Here is a 19,837-nt window from a genome sequence, read left to right on the forward strand (position 1 = left end):
AATAAATGCAGGATTTTTCAGACACTGATATTAATATTTGGGATGTTTTGGGTTTTTAAAAGAATCTAAGTAACAACTTCACAATGTACTCTGGTGGACCAACTGCGGATTAGTGACTGTAAAGGCCCTCAAACCTTGCTTGGCATTTCTGTATACTGCAATTTCTGACATATAAACAGATACTGATACAATTATCTGCAATGAGCTTTCAGACTGAATTATAGAGGCACAGGTATTTTTTTGTTGTGCAGAAAATGATACGATTTAAATTGAACACTAGATGTATCTGTTAAATCCAGTGAGATCAGTTAAGCTAACGTCTCTGACATTTTGAAAAGGCAAGCTTTGTGTTAATGTACAAGTGGCAACATAAGACATGGGGTTAGGTATTGGGCAACTAAAGTGACTTAGTTACTTGGATAAAAATAAACCAGCGTTGCCAGTTGGTAGGTATTCATAGGTTGTTGTAAGTATTTGAATGAACAACCAATGTTGTTATCTTTCTGGCAAGGAGGGTCTCTAATGTAATATTGATGATTTGGGCCCAACTAAAGAATGTTTTCATTTTGCATTTGTGTTCAATGTGCCAATAACAACATAAATTCTTGTGACTGCAATGTCGACAATGTCAATAATGTTTTCAGACACTGTTGGAAGCAGCGTTAAATGAGATCTTTAGGGCTGGTGTGCGCCTGCAGTAAAAGACATACATCTCTCAGAGTTATGTTGATTTTATTGACTTTTCATTCAAATTTAACTACCGTTAAAACACTTTCCTGCACCCTCACATTGTGGTAGAGATTTTGTTTCATTTTGAATGTGGCTGAAATGTATTTTTTGAAGTCTGCAGTCAAAACAATTATTGCTTTTTTGCTTTTCATGGGTGGAATAATTGAGTTTACCTGAGCCATTGTGTATTTCCAATAGCCATTTCAAGAACTACACACAAAAATACGGTACTGCACACACGCAATAATTGTGCTTTTTCAGATCGTCCTCACATGTTTATCACCAACAAGTCAACGGCCGCTTTTACACAATTACAATTATTGTATGAAAACAAACTTTTCGATATCGCTCAGTGTGGTGTTATGAACTGAACTGTTCCAAGACAGTCCTAACAAATGAGCTGGATGTCATCTCCCAGCCCACAGTTGGCTTCCTCTCTACAAGCCTGTAGTCATAGACAGTTCTGGGTTATCAAGCAAGACCACCACGAGCCTGTCAATCACTACATACAACTGGGTGTTTGTCTTCTTTATTCTGCAAAAAAACATTCAAAACAAGACAAGCACCATTCTTGGGTCAAACCCAGAGATATTCTACCAGGTCTCTGGTGCCACAAAGTCATGTCCTGACTGTGAACCAAACCCACCACAGACCTCGTTCTCACATACTATATCCGGACAATAAAGGCGGTGTGAGGTTACATGTGCCAACCATAGAAAAGATCATTTGCAGTAACTGGCTGAACTTTCTTGCCATATTGACACAATGTCCTAAATCCATTCTATCTAGAGGACTGGAAGTACTTTTTTGTAACCTGCTCGGCAGCACTGAGCCGTCAGTAATGCCGACATAAACGACCCATCATATTACTTACATCTGCCGTGTTCACATCTGTCTCCCAACTCATCTGCAAAATCTTCCACAGGAGTCTCCTCAAACCTCGGGCGCGTTTACAGTTCATTCCACTCGCAATCTGCTGCAGTGTGGCGTCTCGTTTTGTGAACAAACCTGCTGTCTGTCCCCGAAGTACACACAGGGTTGTCCAACTCCCTGCCCTTTATGACTTGAACGCCTTTCAAAAGAATTATCTACATCAAGACGCCTTTCTGCCAACTGCACTTTGAAAAGATGCGCTGGCACACATTTTGTTGGATGCTTCGGTTGTGTCTGCTGCCAATAATCTTTCCTCTAAATAAAACTCATGCAATGCATTTTTATCCATTTTTCGACCGTCGGCCATTTTTATTTACTGTCGGCCAATTGCCATATTAATTACCTTACGTATGTAGAAACAAAGGTTAAATAAACAATTGTTGATCACTGTGTCATGGATATTTTGAAATGGTAATCTTACATTATATATTTATTTTTAGTTCTTTAGTCCAGAACTGCATGCATCTATGGATTACTATGCATAGATGTAATATGTATGGATTGGTAAAAGGGTTCCTTCCGCTACCCCCGTCTCCATAACTTGAATTAACTGTCCTGTTGCATTAATAAGCAACTAAAGAAGTGTTACTATGTTAATATCTGACTCAGAAAGACAAAGTACAATTACCCTGCCAACTGACCTTTCAAAAGACACACATTTGTTCACATTTTATTGGATATATTGGTCCTGGCAACGGACTTGGGAAATGTGTCTTTCTGTTGGCAACTCCTGTATGTAAACTGCATTCATTGAGAACTGTAAGCAGAGGTCCTCTGTACCAAAAAACTGTACAAAAGACAGCAGAAAAATCAGAGCTGCATGCACATCTCAGAAACAATTCGGGTGACTCTCCAACCCCAAAGAATATATTACTAAGCACCATTACAGAAAGCAATGAAATATGCCATTTACCCTTCGGTGGACAGTTTTAGTTGAAGTGTTTTCACAGCGCCATGGGCGCACATATTTTTAGAACGGTCGGCTCTTTGGGGAATCGGCACCGTGACCTGACATTAACGAAACCAAACTGGGCAAGAATAGCTTTTCCCAGCAGCTACTGGGAGATGAATTACAAATAAATGTTATGTGTTATTAGACAGGGTCAGCTGAGCTGTTAGTTGCCACACAAAAAAAAAAAAACATGCTCATTTTCAGGTGAATGAGGGCATGTTGTTTTGTAGCAGTTTGACTCCGGGCTAGTGAGTGGAAGTCTTGGCTCTTTCAAGAGCCAGTGTGAGACGAATCTAATGCATCTTGGCAATGAATAGTGTCCATTGATTCCACCACATCAAACTCACTTCCTCTTCACAGAGCCCCTTGCATGTCTCTTCCTTTGGTTTTTTGTTTTTTTCTTGTGCGTGTGAGTGTGCACATCCAAAGATTCTGTTAGAACAAAGGAAAATCCATCCAAGATGAGAATTTATACAACTTTCATGTCTCTTCCGACAGTCCTGAACAAACTGCCAACGGGAGAGGAATCTCAGACCCGCTGATTTGACACGGATTGAGGGTGACTGATTGTTTCAGGGCACGGCGACAGTTGCTAGGCTAGGAAGGTCACGCTTACGTTGACTGATGAACCGTCCGCACGAACAAACAGAAGACGCATAGATGAGCTGACCTCAGACCCACGGTATTAAGGCAGAAACTGCGATGCGACCTGCTCCGTTCTGCCAGCACAAAGAGGCGCCTCGGTGCACAGCGACAGCGGTATCAGTGTGAGATCTCCTGAAGAGGAATGGAGCTGTAATGTCATTTATCTGCAGGCCTCTGTTAACGTTTGCTCTCAGGGAAGTACGGAATTGAGATAAAAGCTGTTGACCAATCGAGTGCCAGCCTGCTTAGTGCCTGGCTGCGCTGATGACGCGCTGATAAAGGCGACGGATGAGAACACATGCTACGTCTTCAGATCTCAGCGGCTCCATTCATCTGGGGCCCTGCGTAGCATACAAGTCGGCAAAGCTTGCAAGCGTTATACCAAAATCAATACTCGGCGGACTGGTTTGCTCCTTTTTTTATGATGGGTCTGGTCGTAAAGTTAAGTATGAGTCATTATCAAGAAGAGCATAATTTCCCAGATTTATGCCATTAACGAGGGCCTTTCAGGCTTCGGTCTCGTCAGTGGCAGTCTTGTTTATGAATGTGGAGAGCGTGCAGCGGTCCAGAAGAGTGACATGGGGTTTCACAAGGAGCCATAAACCACCGCCCCCGGGGGCCACTATTGTCCAATCAAGACAATGGACTTCGATCCAGTTGATTATATGGATAACTCTTTAAACTATTGCTTCACTTTAATAATATATCACCTTTCAACTCAACATATCTTCCCCCAGTTACATTTGTTTTTATTAACATGTGCTGTGCCTCAAGAACTTCTCTCGAGCACTTTTAAGCTCAGTGAATCACACCTTGTGAGCGCTTTCGTGCCTCTTCTCTGTTGTTGATTGTTTTTAGACTACAAAAAAGAATATTTAGATTTCTTGACAATGATATACTGTTCGACTAATTACTGCAGCGACCCACAACATTTGTCAGCCCTCCCCCGTCTGACCGCCTTGCAGTTACAATTTTTGAAACAAGTCAATGAGTCCGGCATTTTTAAACAGAGGTGGACAAAAGCAGGCTTCACATTTCAAGCCAGTAGTCGTTCATTTTGCCAGCTGAAATTAGCTAGCTACCTCATTAAGCTAACGTTAGCTTATTGGTTGAAAATGCTGTCTTCTGCTCACATGTTCAGAATTCCTTACTAGGGCTGCAGGATACATAGTTTTTTCCTCGTAAGTTGACATTGAGATATTGTTCTATTGATAAAAAACAGCTTGTTCAAATTTTACCATTATTCATTTTATATTCGTGCCTTTTGTGTTGAGCTCAATGTTCAATTTCTTCAATAAAAGAATGTTTGAAATAATTTCCAAGCAGTGTGCCGAAAAGCAGCAGAACGGCAGAAGTGAGAACACTTTAATACTCTGTTTATCGCCAGTAAAATTGTTATTAAAAAAATTCCACAATGTTATTCCATATTTTACTTATATCATGCAGCTAACATGTTTTCAGATTCAACATTACAAGAGAAAGGTTTTTAAGATGAGGACTAACCACTGTGTCTGACAAATCCTACACACAATTCTAGTAAACTTCCCCAAATTAAACGACAATCTACACTCTGATAGCATAAAGGGGCTGGTTCCCGACAATGGATAAATACTGGGTGGGTGTGCCAGTCATGAACATGGCTTGCAGGTTGTTAGCCGGGTAATCATGCTATTGCATCTTATGTTGGAGCAAATAAAACCCTGTTTAATCCATTCATCACTTGCTGGTGTTTGCAGAGTATTGTTGTTACTACAGCTCCATGCACACTGCTTCAACATGTAGAGAAATCCAAAGCTTCACAGGCCTGCCGTAACTAGTTACGGTTGCCGAGCTATGATCAGACAGTCTCCGTTCGGAGAAGGGTTAAATGAAAACTAGATTAACACCAAATGCACCTGAAAAGGAAAAAATAAAAATAAAATAGTAACATCACAGGTCTTACCTTGAAGTCACAAATGCACGTCACCATGTTCCCAATTCGTAGACATTCCCCGTCGAACTTGCATGTGTTGGTGTCGCACAAGAACAGGTCTGTGTCCCGGTCATCAAAACCTGGAGGACCAAAGCCAACAAGAGACATCAGTGACTAAGTGTTTTTTTTCTGTTCGGCCCCCAAGCAACTCTAACCTGAGCCCGAACCGGGGTCGTCCATAATGAGTGTCCACCATTAGTCATGGCTCCCACAGCACAAGGCCCTCTTTGATCACATACTGTGCACTTTTAAAAAGACAATGGTAGTACACGTTCTTGTCCTTAGCTGCCAAAATGATGAAATACATGTAAAAGAGACTAGTCTCTGGACTATACTGGAGGCACGAACAAAAGATATTTCTTTATTTGCTGTTTCAATGACGTTGGCGGTGAACAGAGCTGCATACGTCGGCCTACAATCTCAGGTTGCGTGTGGTGACTGTAGAGGCCATTGCATGTGATGCCCATCTATGGAAGCATCTGCATTCGTCACGCTTCTCTACTCATTTATTCAGGTTGTTTCTGTGACATTTGTTTGTGTACAACGAGGCTGACTCTGGGGCGTTGTCCTAGAGATGCAAACCTGGGATATGATCCGATTCAGGTTGCGTTAGGGATCTCAAATGACTCCAACAAAGCATCCTGAATCAAATCAAAGAGTCACATGGGCATGAGACGAGACGGAGCTCGGGGCTATCAGTCTACCTGAACTGATTGCTTGCACAAAAAAAAAAAATACATGCAGGCTTTTGCATTTCAAAGTACATAGGTCTACATTCGCCTGAATTCTAGCTGTCATGGAGCAGAAAATATGATGTTATAGTATTATGATATATTAATGTGGGGACCTTACAGTATCATCTCATTAATTTCAATGTTAAAGAAGCAAAGGTTTTACTCCAAGTTTGACGTACGTATAAATTCAAATTACTGGTGAGAAAGTTAAACTCATTATGCTATGATACTGAAGATATTGGCACAGGCCACAGTGGTCTTAATTTATGAGGAGCGAAACATTTCTAGTCACATTTTTCATCTAACTCAAAGAAAAAACAAACACTCTGCGTATTTTGATGATGAATTACTAATTGCTTGATGATAACGCAAATGAGTCTGATTACACCATGTTTTGGAATGCAGTGTAGTAAAAACAAATTCTTATTTTTCTGATTCTCAGTTTGTTTGTACTGCTTATGCATTTGGAGGGCTTAGTGTAAAAGTCATTATTATGCATCTAAAATCTGCTTCATCAGCTTTAAGAGACCCGTGTGCCTGACTGATATCCCAGTTATATAGGCTTATCACAGATATGCAAAACAAAATTACGGTACATTCATGAATGATCGGCTCTGCTGTTGGTAGTTAATCCTTATTTTTTTCTCATGCTAAGATTTACATATTGTTTTTCTATGTTTTTGTTTAGCATTTATAGTATTTGATTTCCAGTAACATTAAGCATCATCTTTCATAACAATAGAATGGTCTCATTTCAAGCATATTTACCAAAGCCCTTTATGAATGTGTTAATGACAAAGAAATATAAGATATGTAACTTTCACAAGTGATTATGATGCTGTTAGCCTTGAAAGTCCATTGGTCAAGCTCTAGTCGTCATCTTAGGATCAAATGCATGATGGGCAAAGAAACAGACAGATTAACCTTCAGCTACATGTCTTAAAATTACATAATATAACTGTTACTATGAATGCACATAAGCAAATTGAATATTGAAATTTGAATCTCAATTTCTGAAGAAATGACAAAGCTGTCTCCCAACCATGCTTGCAAATAAAGCACAACAAGGCGACTGCAGCAAAAGAACCCAGAGAACTGTGGGTACTGATACGATGACTGGATAACAATGCAAAACATCTTATATTGTGTTCTCTCTCTCGTCAAGGTCACTTTTACACTGTGTTCTGTAAAAGTGATCGACTTCTATCTTTCTAACTGGTTTTCACTACTGAATCAGATATACCCTCCAAATGCATTTTGTAGATCCTTCTTTCTGGAGGTTACATTTTAATGAAGCATTAAATATGACAAATATTGTAATTTAACAAGAGCCTGAAGTCCGGAATGCGTGGTATAGTTGGAATGTAAAGCACAGGACGTAAAAAGGATACCTATCTTTGATGTTTAACTATGAACAATGTGCGGCTTGTCCCACTATTTGTCTCAGTTCATGCTTTGTAACATCATGGAAAATTGTGTAAAGCTTGTGTAAACATGCAACATATGTTACCTATGTAAGTCAGACGAAGTGAGTATGAATTGAAAATGTTGAGGTACAAACATCTCTTAAAAGTAATATTCAGGTTATTTTTTCTTAACTAACTTTTATTAATTATTTAGCCAGACAACTTCAGTATGAACAAAAATCAAACAAAAAATGTACAGTTTTACTGTATGAGTGATAATCACTTCATAAAAAAGGGCTTTGAAACCTCCTTTATAGTTTTAATATCCAGGAGAGTTCCAGGTGCTATTGATACAAAACCTCACAAGAGCTGTACTCAAATAAAAAAGTTTAATTTAACTCAAAATGAACCCCAATGCTCTGTAGAAAATAGGCAGATTTTATCACCCCAAAAAGTTCTCAATGTCCTGAGTTTTGGACTCTTTACCGTCAACATTATGAGCCGGAGGTTTTATTTTCCATTCATAGACAGTATTATTATAATGGACACTTACTGTATACTCAGCACCTTCCGTAACCCAACTGTAATAACCGATGCCCCTTTCCACTTCTAAAAGCCCTCCTTGGCATGGAACAACCTATCAGGCGATAATACCCCATGGAAGAGAGGTCCAGTGTTCAAAGGGAACCTGTCATTTGCCAGGGTCCTGAATGACCGTAAAGTGCAAGCCCTCTGTGCAAATATGCAATCATCGAGCCAAGAACAGTGACATGAGAGGTCTCGACGCTTGGAGAGCATCGACGGAACAAAGCCCTCAGACGGAAGAGGGCCATATTGTACGAGGCAATCTGGAAAGCCACAAAAAAAAAATTGGCACATGGGAAACTGGCATGGTGACACCCACTGGAGAGAGGCATTGTTATGAGGATCAATCATACTACTGGCCAGGTGTATATAAATGACTGTAAAATATCACATACTTTTCACACCAGCTGGTAGACTCTTTGTAAAATGGGAAATGTTTTGTTGTGTGTGAAACCACTCCAAGCGACTAATTTGATAGTTTGATATTTTAGCTTTTGTTTTTTTTCAGGGTTCACTGGAGAGCAGGCTATGGAAAACAACAAATGGAAGTAAAAAAAGAGAGAATGTGGTGTCCTCCTCATGCCATTAAAGTTCTTTATCAAGAAACAGATGTGCAGCTTGGACATCGGCAGGAGCCACGAAGCAAGAAGAACACATGTATCGGTGGTAAACAACAACATAGAGGAATTTATTACCAATGGAGTCATCCTCATGGGCAACAGTGCAATCGAGGCTTATAAATAAAAAGACACAATTTGTCTACACTAGAATTACAAAAACAGTTTCTGTGAACTGTTTACAAGGATGCGAGTGACTCACCAGCTTTTGTTATGGATGTCAAGCCTCTGAATGAAACAAGTACAAAACATAATAGAATAAATGTCCCAGATGATCACCACTCAGAAACATCAGGGCCAACAGGGTTTTGGCTTCAAAGAGAAGTCAGCACAAATCTCAATTAGTTGTATGACAATGATTGCCTTAAAGCGAGTGCAAATATAGATTTACAGTAATGGTACAACCTGAGAGGCAATTTCTCATACTTGTCAGTTATGGGCTGAGGGAATGCAATATTCTTAAAAAATGTTGTTACTGTCACTGTAATAAATGACGTACGTTCACCCCGAAATGCAAGTTAGTTTTCATCATCCTTGGGACGTTATCTTTTACCCATGAAACTAATTTAGTCATTGCTACAATCCCTTTTGAGTCTCTCCGAAGTGGCAGCTGTTTTGAATTCTGCAATCCGAGTGCATACGTTAGGAAAACATTAGCATCGCTATTTGCAAGATTTGTCGCAAAAAAAGCAATTTCTTCATGGCAACATATATCATATGCTAAAAATAAGGGCTGTCAGGGATACTGTTCTGGGGAGTGAGACTTATTGTGTTTGTAATAGCTCAAAGCATAGTTTAAATCCAAAAACATGATAATTCATTTCTTTTATTTTTTTCAAAAGCTTCTTTTGAAATGTCCACATTTACTACTTAAGCTTCTAGGTTTGTCCAACACAAATCGTTTTCTTTGTTGAGCATGTAAAGATACTAACCCTGACAGCTCTGCACACCCATCACGTTTTCAGAGAGTGTAACATCAACATCCGCAGCATTTGACAAAGAAAAGCATTTACTGGTATTGTTCTGTCTCCTTGGGATCCATTTCTGAGCTGAAATTCAGTTCCGACAACTACAGATTGCCTGTCTAAAAAACAGAAAAAAATAGAGTGCCTGTGTAGTAAAAGAAACGAAACTAGAAAAGTGACAGTAAATGTTCACTTTCTTTCCAACGCTTGGGCTTAGCTCCAAAAAAACTTTAACAAATGACTAAACAACATCCTTATGATAATAATTGTCTTTAAAGATGAGCATTTCCAGTTTGCAGAACTATAACCACCCACAGACACGAAACTGTCAGAATCTCAGAGCTAAGTCTTTTTGATAGAAACAAGCTTTGGAAGTACGGAATACCAAAGAGGTCTTGATAAGGCAATAAATCTTTATTCAATCGTTTAAAATGATGTGAAAAGCTGCACACCGTCATAATTGCTCTATACTGAACCCTGATTCAAAATCCTCGGCTTTAAGAGCAACTTTTTGGCAGTGTTGCCAGATTGGGATAGTTTCCACCCATGTGGTTGGCAGCCTGAGTTCTGTGTGGGAAAGTAATGTATGTAGGCCTATGTATGTAGGCTATGAAATGTGAAAAAACAAAATATATGTATAGGCTACACTTCAGTGCCATTTTTGTTAGCTGGTTTTCCACCTCGAAAACAGAGAAACTGTTCGAGACGTCACATGATGGTACGTTCACACCAAATGCGACGCAAATTATTCACGCCGCGTTAATTTACAAATGACACCGATTTGTAAAAAGTCTGAATTAATGTTCTCTCCGCAGGACGACAAGCAAATAACTTTTAAAATGCTTGTTTTCTCAATGGAGCTCGGATCGATCAGTGCTAGGCTATGCTAACATTGTAGCAGCTCCATCAACACTCACAATAACGTCATATAGACGTAAATACGGCAGCGTCTTTTTCATTGTTAGTACCATATGGTTTACACATTTATACACATAGTTTGGTCCGGTCTCTATTGATATGAGCTATAATAATGCTCCTGGTGAACACAGACAGATACAGTATTTATTTCCTGATTCAACAACGGCAGGACGTCAGTGATGACAGGTTGAAGCAAATTTGCGTCAATCACGCGAGACCCAGACTCATGGAGTCCATCGTTTTCCTAACAGAAAAGAAGTACCCATTTGTAAAAGAAGTAAGAAAAGAAGTACCCATTTGTAAAAGAAGTAAGAAAAGAAGTAAGAAGTAAGAAGTAAGAAAAGAAGTACCCATTTGCTAGCACCATTTCTTTTCTGTTAGGGAAAACTATGGACTCCATGTCCATGTAATTTGTGCAGCCTGAACAAATAAATATTTGCCATGACAAAAAACTGCAAAATGCTAATTAAAAATATAAAAAAGACCAACTAAAAACCTACTGACACAATGACATCTAATATATTCTGTCCTGTCCTAAAGTAAACATTTAGTAATTAGCAGAAAAACCAGTAGTTCTACCAGAAGAAGTAGCTATTTAATATATTTTTTTAACATTTAAAATGAAATGAAACAGACTCTTAATTCCTAATTAATTGTAACATTTGAAATAATATTAATATTGAGCTGTCATTGTTCACATGTGGTACAAGGTGTAGTGTTACTTGTTTGTTTATTTTTCGTCTTTTTTACGTTATCTGAACTTTTTGCCATTGCATGATTCCTGCTCATGTACTTTTTTTAAAAACAAAAAGTACACATAATCAAACAAAATCTGTCTCTCTAATACCGTCTAACTTCTTCCACACAATGTTATTGGGTGCCGGTTGATACAGGTTCTGTGCACAGCCTAAGTTGCTCATGTCAGAGGCCTGGAAAACTTACACTTCCTGCTGCCACCCTGCCGTTCCAGGAGGAGATTACAGTGAGCTGAATAATTAACGAAAACAAGCTGGCAAACATCAAATATTGAAAAGGTAATGTTTATATGCTAACGATTAAGATGGCAAGCCAAGCACTTACTTGTCTAAAAGAGAGAGCTTGTCAGCCAAATGCATCTCCTCCTACCTACCTGGAATTTTCGCAACACTAAGAAGTACAAGGAGTCCTTCCCCCCTGTTTTAAGCATTGTTCTGATCAATAATTAAGCAGACTAAATTAATAATGAAGGCTGAACAACCACAGCGGTGAGACATCTTTTTCCTGACCTCTCTAATGCTAGGGGGCCTTTTTTTTCGATAACTTTGCAACAGGTTTTAAAATGTTTGCCATAGAGAGTTATAGTTCAGCCCTCATTACGTTATTAAAAAGCCCAATAACTCAAAGTATTAAAAGACCCCAATAGTCATCAGAATGGCTACTTTAATTACAGTCTGACATTTAAGGCAATTTCAGGTAAGCAACTCCCTCAAAGCAGCCAGTTGCTAATTTGTAACTTTTTGATTAGACCTCCCTTTCACTGCCATGTCTTATTCGATTACACGGCTTTCTGCTGCTGTTTCCTCTCAGAGGTGTGGACCTACATGCAAGGGAGGCACTTTTGACCTCCATGTTGACAAATCTTGGAAGCAGATGGCCGACTCTCCCCAGACTACTGGTAATTCTCTCCACTTGATGGGATTTACAGGGGGCTTTGCATATTCTGCACTCACCCCTTGTCACTTCAAATATCAAAGCATCGCATGGCCTTTCCAGAGTGAACAATAGCAGGAGGGTTCAGTGAAGAAGGGATTGTGGCCCCAGCTCGGAAATTCTTCCACAGGAGATGTTCGTTAATTCATGGGGTAAATACGTTTTGGGTAGACATTCATGCAGTACCACCATTACAATACTACAACTTATGCAGCTATTTTAATTGTGATAATAACAAAAAACGGAATTGGACTGACTGAAACTGGCACTTTGGCATTCAGCGAGAGATGAAAATTAATATTCTCCGCCTCAACTTGTTTTTTGATTTGGATGAACAAAATGGCAAAAAAAGACATGAGCTGATTTTTGGCCAAAGTCTGCAAGTGCACCTATTAAAGATAACACAGCCTTAGCTCATTTATCTAAAGTGGTACAAGCCAAGAATGACAGGCAAACTGCCACCCATGGGTTGACTGTGATAAGTACACAAAATGTTGAAAACACAGTCAACTGTGCTGGATGGATATAAAAAAGCGGTCCAATTTGTTTGAAAGGAATTGTCTTTCCATCTTCATTTGCATGTAAAGAAACATTGTAAACATGGAGCATTTTGGGGGTTCTTTGCTAAAGGACACCTTGGTAGTGCCCAGGAGGAAAACTCTTCATCTACCAGTCCACACTCCGTACTTGGCCAGAAAACCCTTCAGTTCCCAAGCCCCTACGTCCTAAGCTATACTGCCCCGCTCAATTAATGTAGCACCAGGTAAAATACCATGGTAACAAGACCCCCATCACCACATTGCTAGTTTATTAAGATTTGACTAGTTGGTTTGAAAACCAACTGAATACAACTCCTTTTTTTGGTTTTAAGGCTCACGGCTTTACTGTTCTAGTTCAGTCTCACTACTCTCATCAGCGTTGTTTCCAGCAGCAGCAGAAAGCTTTGATTAACCGAATGACACATTTTGCAACTAACTAGTGGACATAGCGGAACATTTAGCAGCTGAAGAGACAGATGTTTCACTTCGGAATAGGTCGAGACCAAAACAGAGATAAAGACAGGGAATATTGAACTTATAAATGCCAGGTAAAGCTTGTTTCTGCTGCCCCTGAGTAGCCAAAAAATGAGTTAATATAGGTTAAATACTGCTATTTATCTGTCTCAAAAGTTTTATTTTAGTAATGCAAAATGGTAAAATCATAAATGGACTGCATGTAGCACCTTTCTACCTTAACCCTAACCCTATGGCTGGGCTGCCATCGCGAGCAGGCTGTTCTCATATCAAACATAAAAAAAATAATGCACTGTAATCCGTATGCATCCCACAAAATCAATTTGTAGTAATCCACGTAAAAGTTAACCAGGAAGTATTAAGAGCTTAGGAAAGAGATTGCGGTGGAAGGACCTGCCCAAAAGACCAGGCATTCACCCAGAAGGCCACTGTTTGTGGTCCGTGTGAAACCAGAGGTCAACATTGATTTATTTGGCACGTAACTGCCGCACTTTAGTAACACCACTTCTGTAGTTATCTTAACCCAAACCACAACCTTTTCCTACACCTAAGTAGATTTGTTGACCAAACCTAACCAGGTTGTTCCCTGTGAAGTCAGAAGTTGTATTTGAAAAGACCGTATGCCTGTAATCTCTATGATAGATTCGGCATTCACATCTATGTAGAGTCTGTATGCAACAGGACCATGTGAGGCGTTCTAGTTTGTAGTCTGAGTAGTAGTGACTAATCACGTTCAAAAAAAGCAGAACGCACTAGCCAAAATGTAATCTGGGAACCCACTGGCAATCGTCTGATGATGATTTCGATTTTGATTGGATACAAATTAGCTTGTAAACTGGCTGCTTGTGAAACAATCCAGTCGCACACTTCGTCTCTCAACCCCAACTCTGATCTTGCATCTTAAATTGCTAATCTGACTGTAATCAATGAAAAAAAACAGAAAAGGAAGTTTTGACCCGGATATCCGCTGGCTACACCGGATTCCAGGAAATATAGCCGCTTGCCGCCAGAAGACGCACTAAAAATGGGGAATAGCTTTCCGTAGGATATCATAAAAACCATTATATGAGGATACGATGTCAGGAGCCACTTGGGGTTCAGTGTCTTGCTCAAGGACACTTCGACATGCGGAGGGATTGTACCGCCAACTTTGTGATTAAAGAACGAGCTGCTCCACCTCCTGAGCAACAGCAACACTATGTTGGAATTAAAGCCACGTTACACCCCCCCCAAGCGTAAGGTATTTCTGTATCAAAATGTTCATCCTCCAGCCTGAAAAGTAGCACATCTTTTTTGTTAATTTCTGATGGAGCAGGTGTAGAAGGTATGAAGGTATATGAGGTAATCCTTTCCTGTCTACAAATAATTTGAACAACGCACCTACCAATATACAATCTGCCTTTTTTCACACTGGTCGCAGTAGAAAAAGCACAGGTGTTGCTGAATATCTGGTTACTGAGTATCTAAGTAAATGACAGTGTGACAGTGAGCCAGCATGCACAACACTTGAAACTGAAGCAGCTAAATGGAAGTCAGTCCTCATTAATTGGATTTGCGTCAACATGTCTTCAGTGAAAAGAGTCTAAAAGCTCATAAAAGTTAATTTATTTAAAAAAAATCGCAAATTAACACTTTTTGTATTATATCACTTGCCTAAAACAGTGGCTGGTGACAAAAACATTTCACAGTTCTATGGTCAATTAGCAACTCTCGGTCGTCGGCTCCAGCGTGCGTCAGTTTTGGACGCGTCAGGGACGCCGTGTCAGTTTCCACTTGGTACATGCACAGTGTCTTCTCATAATAGACTTCTGTCTGCACAGGAAGTGAGGTTTAGGTCAACAAAACCACTTCATTTGGTTAAGGAAAAAGAGCACGTTTACGTTAACTTGACTCACCTGCGGGTGAACAAAAGAGTCACATGACTAGCAACACACTTGAGTCACATAATTAGCAACACACTAAAAAAATTACGCAAGTGGGTTTAGGTTGGAGTTAGTTGAAAGCGTGTTGCGTCGGTATAAGACGCCAAGGGTTCACCAACAAAGTGTCTGTATTTGACGAGTTGGGAGCGAGACATTAAGCCTAGTGCATCTTCACACACTACAGTACATGTATCCCAATGACGCACTGGGTTTCACCACAGGCAATCTCAAGACCAAGTCTATCTCTGCACTCACAATAGAACAAAGACAAACTCAGTGTCAAGACCATTTAGGGATCCTCTGTTCTGCCTGAGAGAAGCCTTCGATGGCAGTTGTTCATGCCCAACCACAGATGCAAACCAAACAGAATGACAATCTCTGTTTTATTCCACGGAACAGAATCTCATTCAGCACTGGTTCAAAGGCAGCACAGCTGAATCTGGTACCCTATTCCCATTTTTTTCACACTACTGCCCGTAATTATCTGTGTCTTAACACTGAGGTGACACTAAACTCAACACCAAACTGTTTTTTTCAGCCTGCCTTATTCTCCCCGGAGCTGAAAACTGTCACACGTAGTGCTGTTGTTAAAGTGCATGATGTTCAGGAAGGGAGTGGATAATGAAGCCCTGTGCAATTACTGCCTGTTTTTTTTTTTTTGTATTATTATGATCATTAGTGAAAGGGCTTTATCTTTTTCACGATGGATCACGTGTCACTTTTTCCGTCCTATTAATTCTAATTGATGCTGGGTGCAAGAGTGCTTGCTTTATTCTCAGTAGAATATATATACAGTATATGCACTTAAGCCTCCTCAAGGCGTGTTGGATAAAAGCCTTGAAACACATATGAGAGTGTGTCAGGAAGTAGGGAGGTGGGCAAGTGTGCATTTGGACAGGATGTGTACCATTATCGGTCGTCACGGGCAAATCATCACCACCATCAACAGCAGCGCAAAATGAGCCTCCAATATAAGAGCAATATAAGAACTAGACTCCAACGCTTCATTTTTAAAGACTTTTAAATAACAAATATGCTTACAATGATAACAGCAATCTTCAAAATGTTACAAATCAGCATCATGAAAACAATATTTCTCGTTTGTGTTTGAATTATGCAAATCTTAATTAGCCTACTATCACGATAAAATTCATAAAAAGAAGAAAACAAACTTGAATATCCAAATGAGGTCCTTGTATCTTCTGACGGGGAATTTTATCTGACTGTAAATATGATTTAAAATCTCCTGCCAGCTATCCTGTCACCGAATATCCCTATGACGTGTGTTATTTATCATGGAAATATTCCCCCCCTCTCTTCATATCAACATCCAAGTATTCGGGCTGCGAACGGCCGGTGGACTCCGTATTGATGCGTGGCTGTTATGAGCTATTATATCAATACTGCCACTGCCCGTGAGTGTGTGGAATCGGCTCGGAGCTATTTTAAGGGTTCAGACTTGGACAGGCGACAGGGGAAATATATGGCGGCACAGTCGGCTGATTTACAAAGGGGAGGCGAGGCGCTGTGCTCTGCAGCCCGGTCCGCTTCTTTTCTTTTCTTTTCTTTTCTTTTTTATCGCTTTGGGCAAACCCGTGGAGAGAAAACAAGTTTACAGCTCGGTGGCCTATAAAGAGCAAACGACTGCACTCGTATTTAAAGTGACACTTGATGAAACAATGCCAAGAATGCGTCGATTGAACTAGATTCATAATTTTCTCGGTGCGATTTATTCCCAGAAATTTGTGTGTGGGGGGGGGGGGGGGATTAAACTCAAACTGAGCTGCAAACATCAAGTTACACTGCGACTACATGAAGTAGCTGCTATTTGGACTTCACGTATCTGTATCATATAACAAACAGTGTTGATATTATTATTAGTATTATTATTGGCGCACGCGTCGCGTTATTCTGGCGACGATTCTTCCCGAAGCCTTCTCTCCGCTCTGCTTCCCGGTAAAACGACCAGCCGCTGTTTTCACTTTGCCTCCTCGGATCGACATCATTGATCCCCTTTTCTTTTTCCTATTTCCCCCTGCCAGGGTTTTTTTTTTTACATGATTGGCGGTGAATGCCTCGCTTTCATATGCTCCCAGGCAAACTCTAAATGCACATCAAGCAACCCCCCGACCCAAAAAACAACAACTCTGCATCCTCTCATCGCGGGGCTTTGCGGTGTTAAGAATCTGCAGCTATGCTCCACAGAACCATGGTTTGTTGGATGCAAACACACACACACACACACACACACACACACACACACACACACACACACACACACACACACTAAGTCACAATAATGAGAGCGAGTCTCTTCTAAACTTTGATTCGGTACTCTATAATAAAGCTGCGTGCTGGTCTACGGCTCGTGCATGCTGCACATCGGACACATAGGTGAAGCACAAAACTCTCCGCCTTTCAAATGGAAGTGACTCTCACCGGAGCAGTTCCAGCCGGTCGGCGTCTGGCAGTCGCTGAGGGACGAGGGGAAGGCGCGCAGCTGCTCCACAGGTAAAGTGGCGAGGAACGAGACGAGGGTGATCCTGAGCCAGCCTCCCGCCGTCCCGCCCCGCTGGCGCAGCCGCCGGGGCTCCTCGAGCGGTGCCCGCGCCGCCGCCGCCGCGGAGGGACCCATATCTCACTGGCCCCGACAGCACGGGCGACGTGGGGAAGAGACGCAGACTCGCACCGACAACTCCAATCCCGGCAGGTTTAGCGGCGCACCTAGAGACCGCGAGCGGACCATTTTCCGTGCGAGACCGCGCGCCCCATGTAGCAGTGCCCCGGTGGTAGTGTGACCAAAAAAATTGGGTTCCGCCCGATCCAGGGGAGGCTGCCGCAATAAGAGGAGGACCTGGTGGGTGGTGGAGGGGGGGAGAGGAGGGTGTGCGGGGGGGTGCGGGTGAACTGCCGAGGGCTGGTGAGCGATGGAGGAGGTATAGTGTGAGGGATGGAGGCGGGTGGAAAAAGTTAGCCAGGCGGGCAAGACGACTTGCGAAAAGGGAAGGATGCTTGAGGATGAGGAGAAGGGGAAGAAAGATGAGAAAGAAAAAAAAAAGAGGGAGGGGGGTGATACAAAAAAACTGTGAAACCGAGAGGATGGAGCCAGAGTATCCCACAGACAGCGGTGTGGAGACGACGATTGTTGTGTGATAGTATCCACGGGTGAAACGAGCAGCTCTCCTGCACGAGCGCAGCGGTCCTCCCGTTTACTTTGTCGGCTATGTGCGGTGCGTTCAGAGTCGCAGCGAGTTGGTGCCTCTCTCTCTCTCTCTCTCTCTCTCTCTCTCTCTCTCTCTCTCTCTCTCTCCCTTATGTCAAGCTCTCTCTCTCTCCCTCACCAGCAGCTGGTTCCTACAGTGGTTACGATCACGTGGAGTGTGATGCGAAGGAGGGAGGGGGGTGCTCCTCCAGTAATAATTGGAATATCTTACTGGTGGAGGCAAAAGAGAGGGAGAGAATGAGAGAGATAGGGTAAAAAAAAAAAAATTAAAAAAGGAGGAAAAAAGCAACAGAAAAAAAGACAGAGTGCTCCAGGTGTAACCCTATCAGTTGGTGGTGGCTGGATAGGACTAAAAGGGCGAGGATGCACTGCCTTTATAATTGGCCGGGAGCATTTTTTAAAAAGTCTGCGGGAATCGATTCGTGCAGCCTGGCTTCGGATAATTGCTCCGCTTTGAAACGACACGGACGCTATTCCTGGGTCTCTGCCTTCAGGCAATCCAGAGAGACCTCAATATTATTCATATTTCGGACATAACCTACTGCTTTCACGCGGGGCAGGATGCGGCTAGTAATTGACACGCTTTCGGCCATGAAAGCCCTACAAAGTGTGCAGCATCTGCGCGAGCTAAAAAAGGGGCCAAGACCAACACCAGGTTGAGAACACTCACCCTCTTTCAACCAAGGAAATTGGAAGCCATGCGCATGGAAAAGCCCTATAGGAAAAACAAAGGGGCTGCTGTTGGGGCCTGTCACGACTATGAAGATACTTGACCTCATGATTATAAGGAGGCAGCGCTGCAGCTGCCTGTAAACAAATAATCCTTTTTTATTGCCTTTCACTGAATTAACGCTCATTACTTGGGGATATCCACCGTTTGTCTCTGCCGTAGGGGTTCGTGACACACGTGTTCCATCAGCTGCAGCAACAGCAACAAGGCGCATGTAATCACACACACCTGCGCGCTAGAGCTGTTCTGTAGCATCACAATGAAGAAAACAATATGGATTTGTTCTCACACACACACAGAGGTGGATGGGACCCAGAGGTGTACTAGAACACATCTGGGATGTTGGTAATAATGACTACTGCATCTGAAGCTCAGGCAGAACAGCAGGGGGAGCAGAGAGGAAAGTCAAAAGTCTGGGATGCATATTTTATCATTTATCAGAATCAGATCATTTATATAATATATAATTTCTATAGTTTATATTTGATTATCAGTGTGTTTTCTTGCCAGACGCCAAAACTGTCGCTGAGGACAGTGAGCTGGCTGAGGAGCTCGACGCGTCCTGTGTTTGCACGGGATGCCAAAAGGAAATGGGAAGCGCTTCTCCGAAAAAAACACGGCGCAGGAGGTGAGACTAAATTTGGCTATGGAACGCCGGGGGAATGCTGATGTTGCTTAATGTGTCTGCGTGATGTTTAAACTTGCATTGACTGATTTTTCTTTTTTGTCCACTTGGGGGCAGCGGATGCAAGCTGTAAACACAACACTGACATATTATCGCCTTTTCTACGTCGGTATTGCCAA

At 41.6% G+C, this 19,837-nt stretch overlaps 1 protein-coding gene across 1 annotated transcript in view; it reads right to left on the bottom strand.

Annotated features, from left to right (window-relative positions):
- Nucleotides 1-18,341, bottom strand: part of LOC137868393 (tomoregulin-2-like) — a 105,420-nt gene extending 87,079 nt beyond the window's left edge. Inside the window, exons 1-2 of the mRNA XM_068705159.1 lie at nucleotides 17,520-18,341; nucleotides 5,202-5,311 (exon numbers count right to left, since the gene is read on the bottom strand). Coding sequence (XP_068561260.1) covers nucleotides 5,202-5,311; nucleotides 17,520-17,715 — 306 coding nt within the window. The 5' untranslated portion in view covers nucleotides 17,716-18,341. The remainder of the gene's footprint in view (nucleotides 1-5,201; nucleotides 5,312-17,519) is intronic.
- Nucleotides 18,342-19,837: the final 1,496 nt, after the last annotated feature.

Source organism: Cebidichthys violaceus, unplaced genomic scaffold (genome assembly GCF_023349555.1).
Source record: "Cebidichthys violaceus isolate CVI_PGR_0920_01 unplaced genomic scaffold, fCebVio1.0.p SCAF_11, whole genome shotgun sequence".
NCBI classification, from domain to species: domain Eukaryota; kingdom Metazoa; phylum Chordata; class Actinopteri; order Perciformes; family Stichaeidae; genus Cebidichthys; species Cebidichthys violaceus.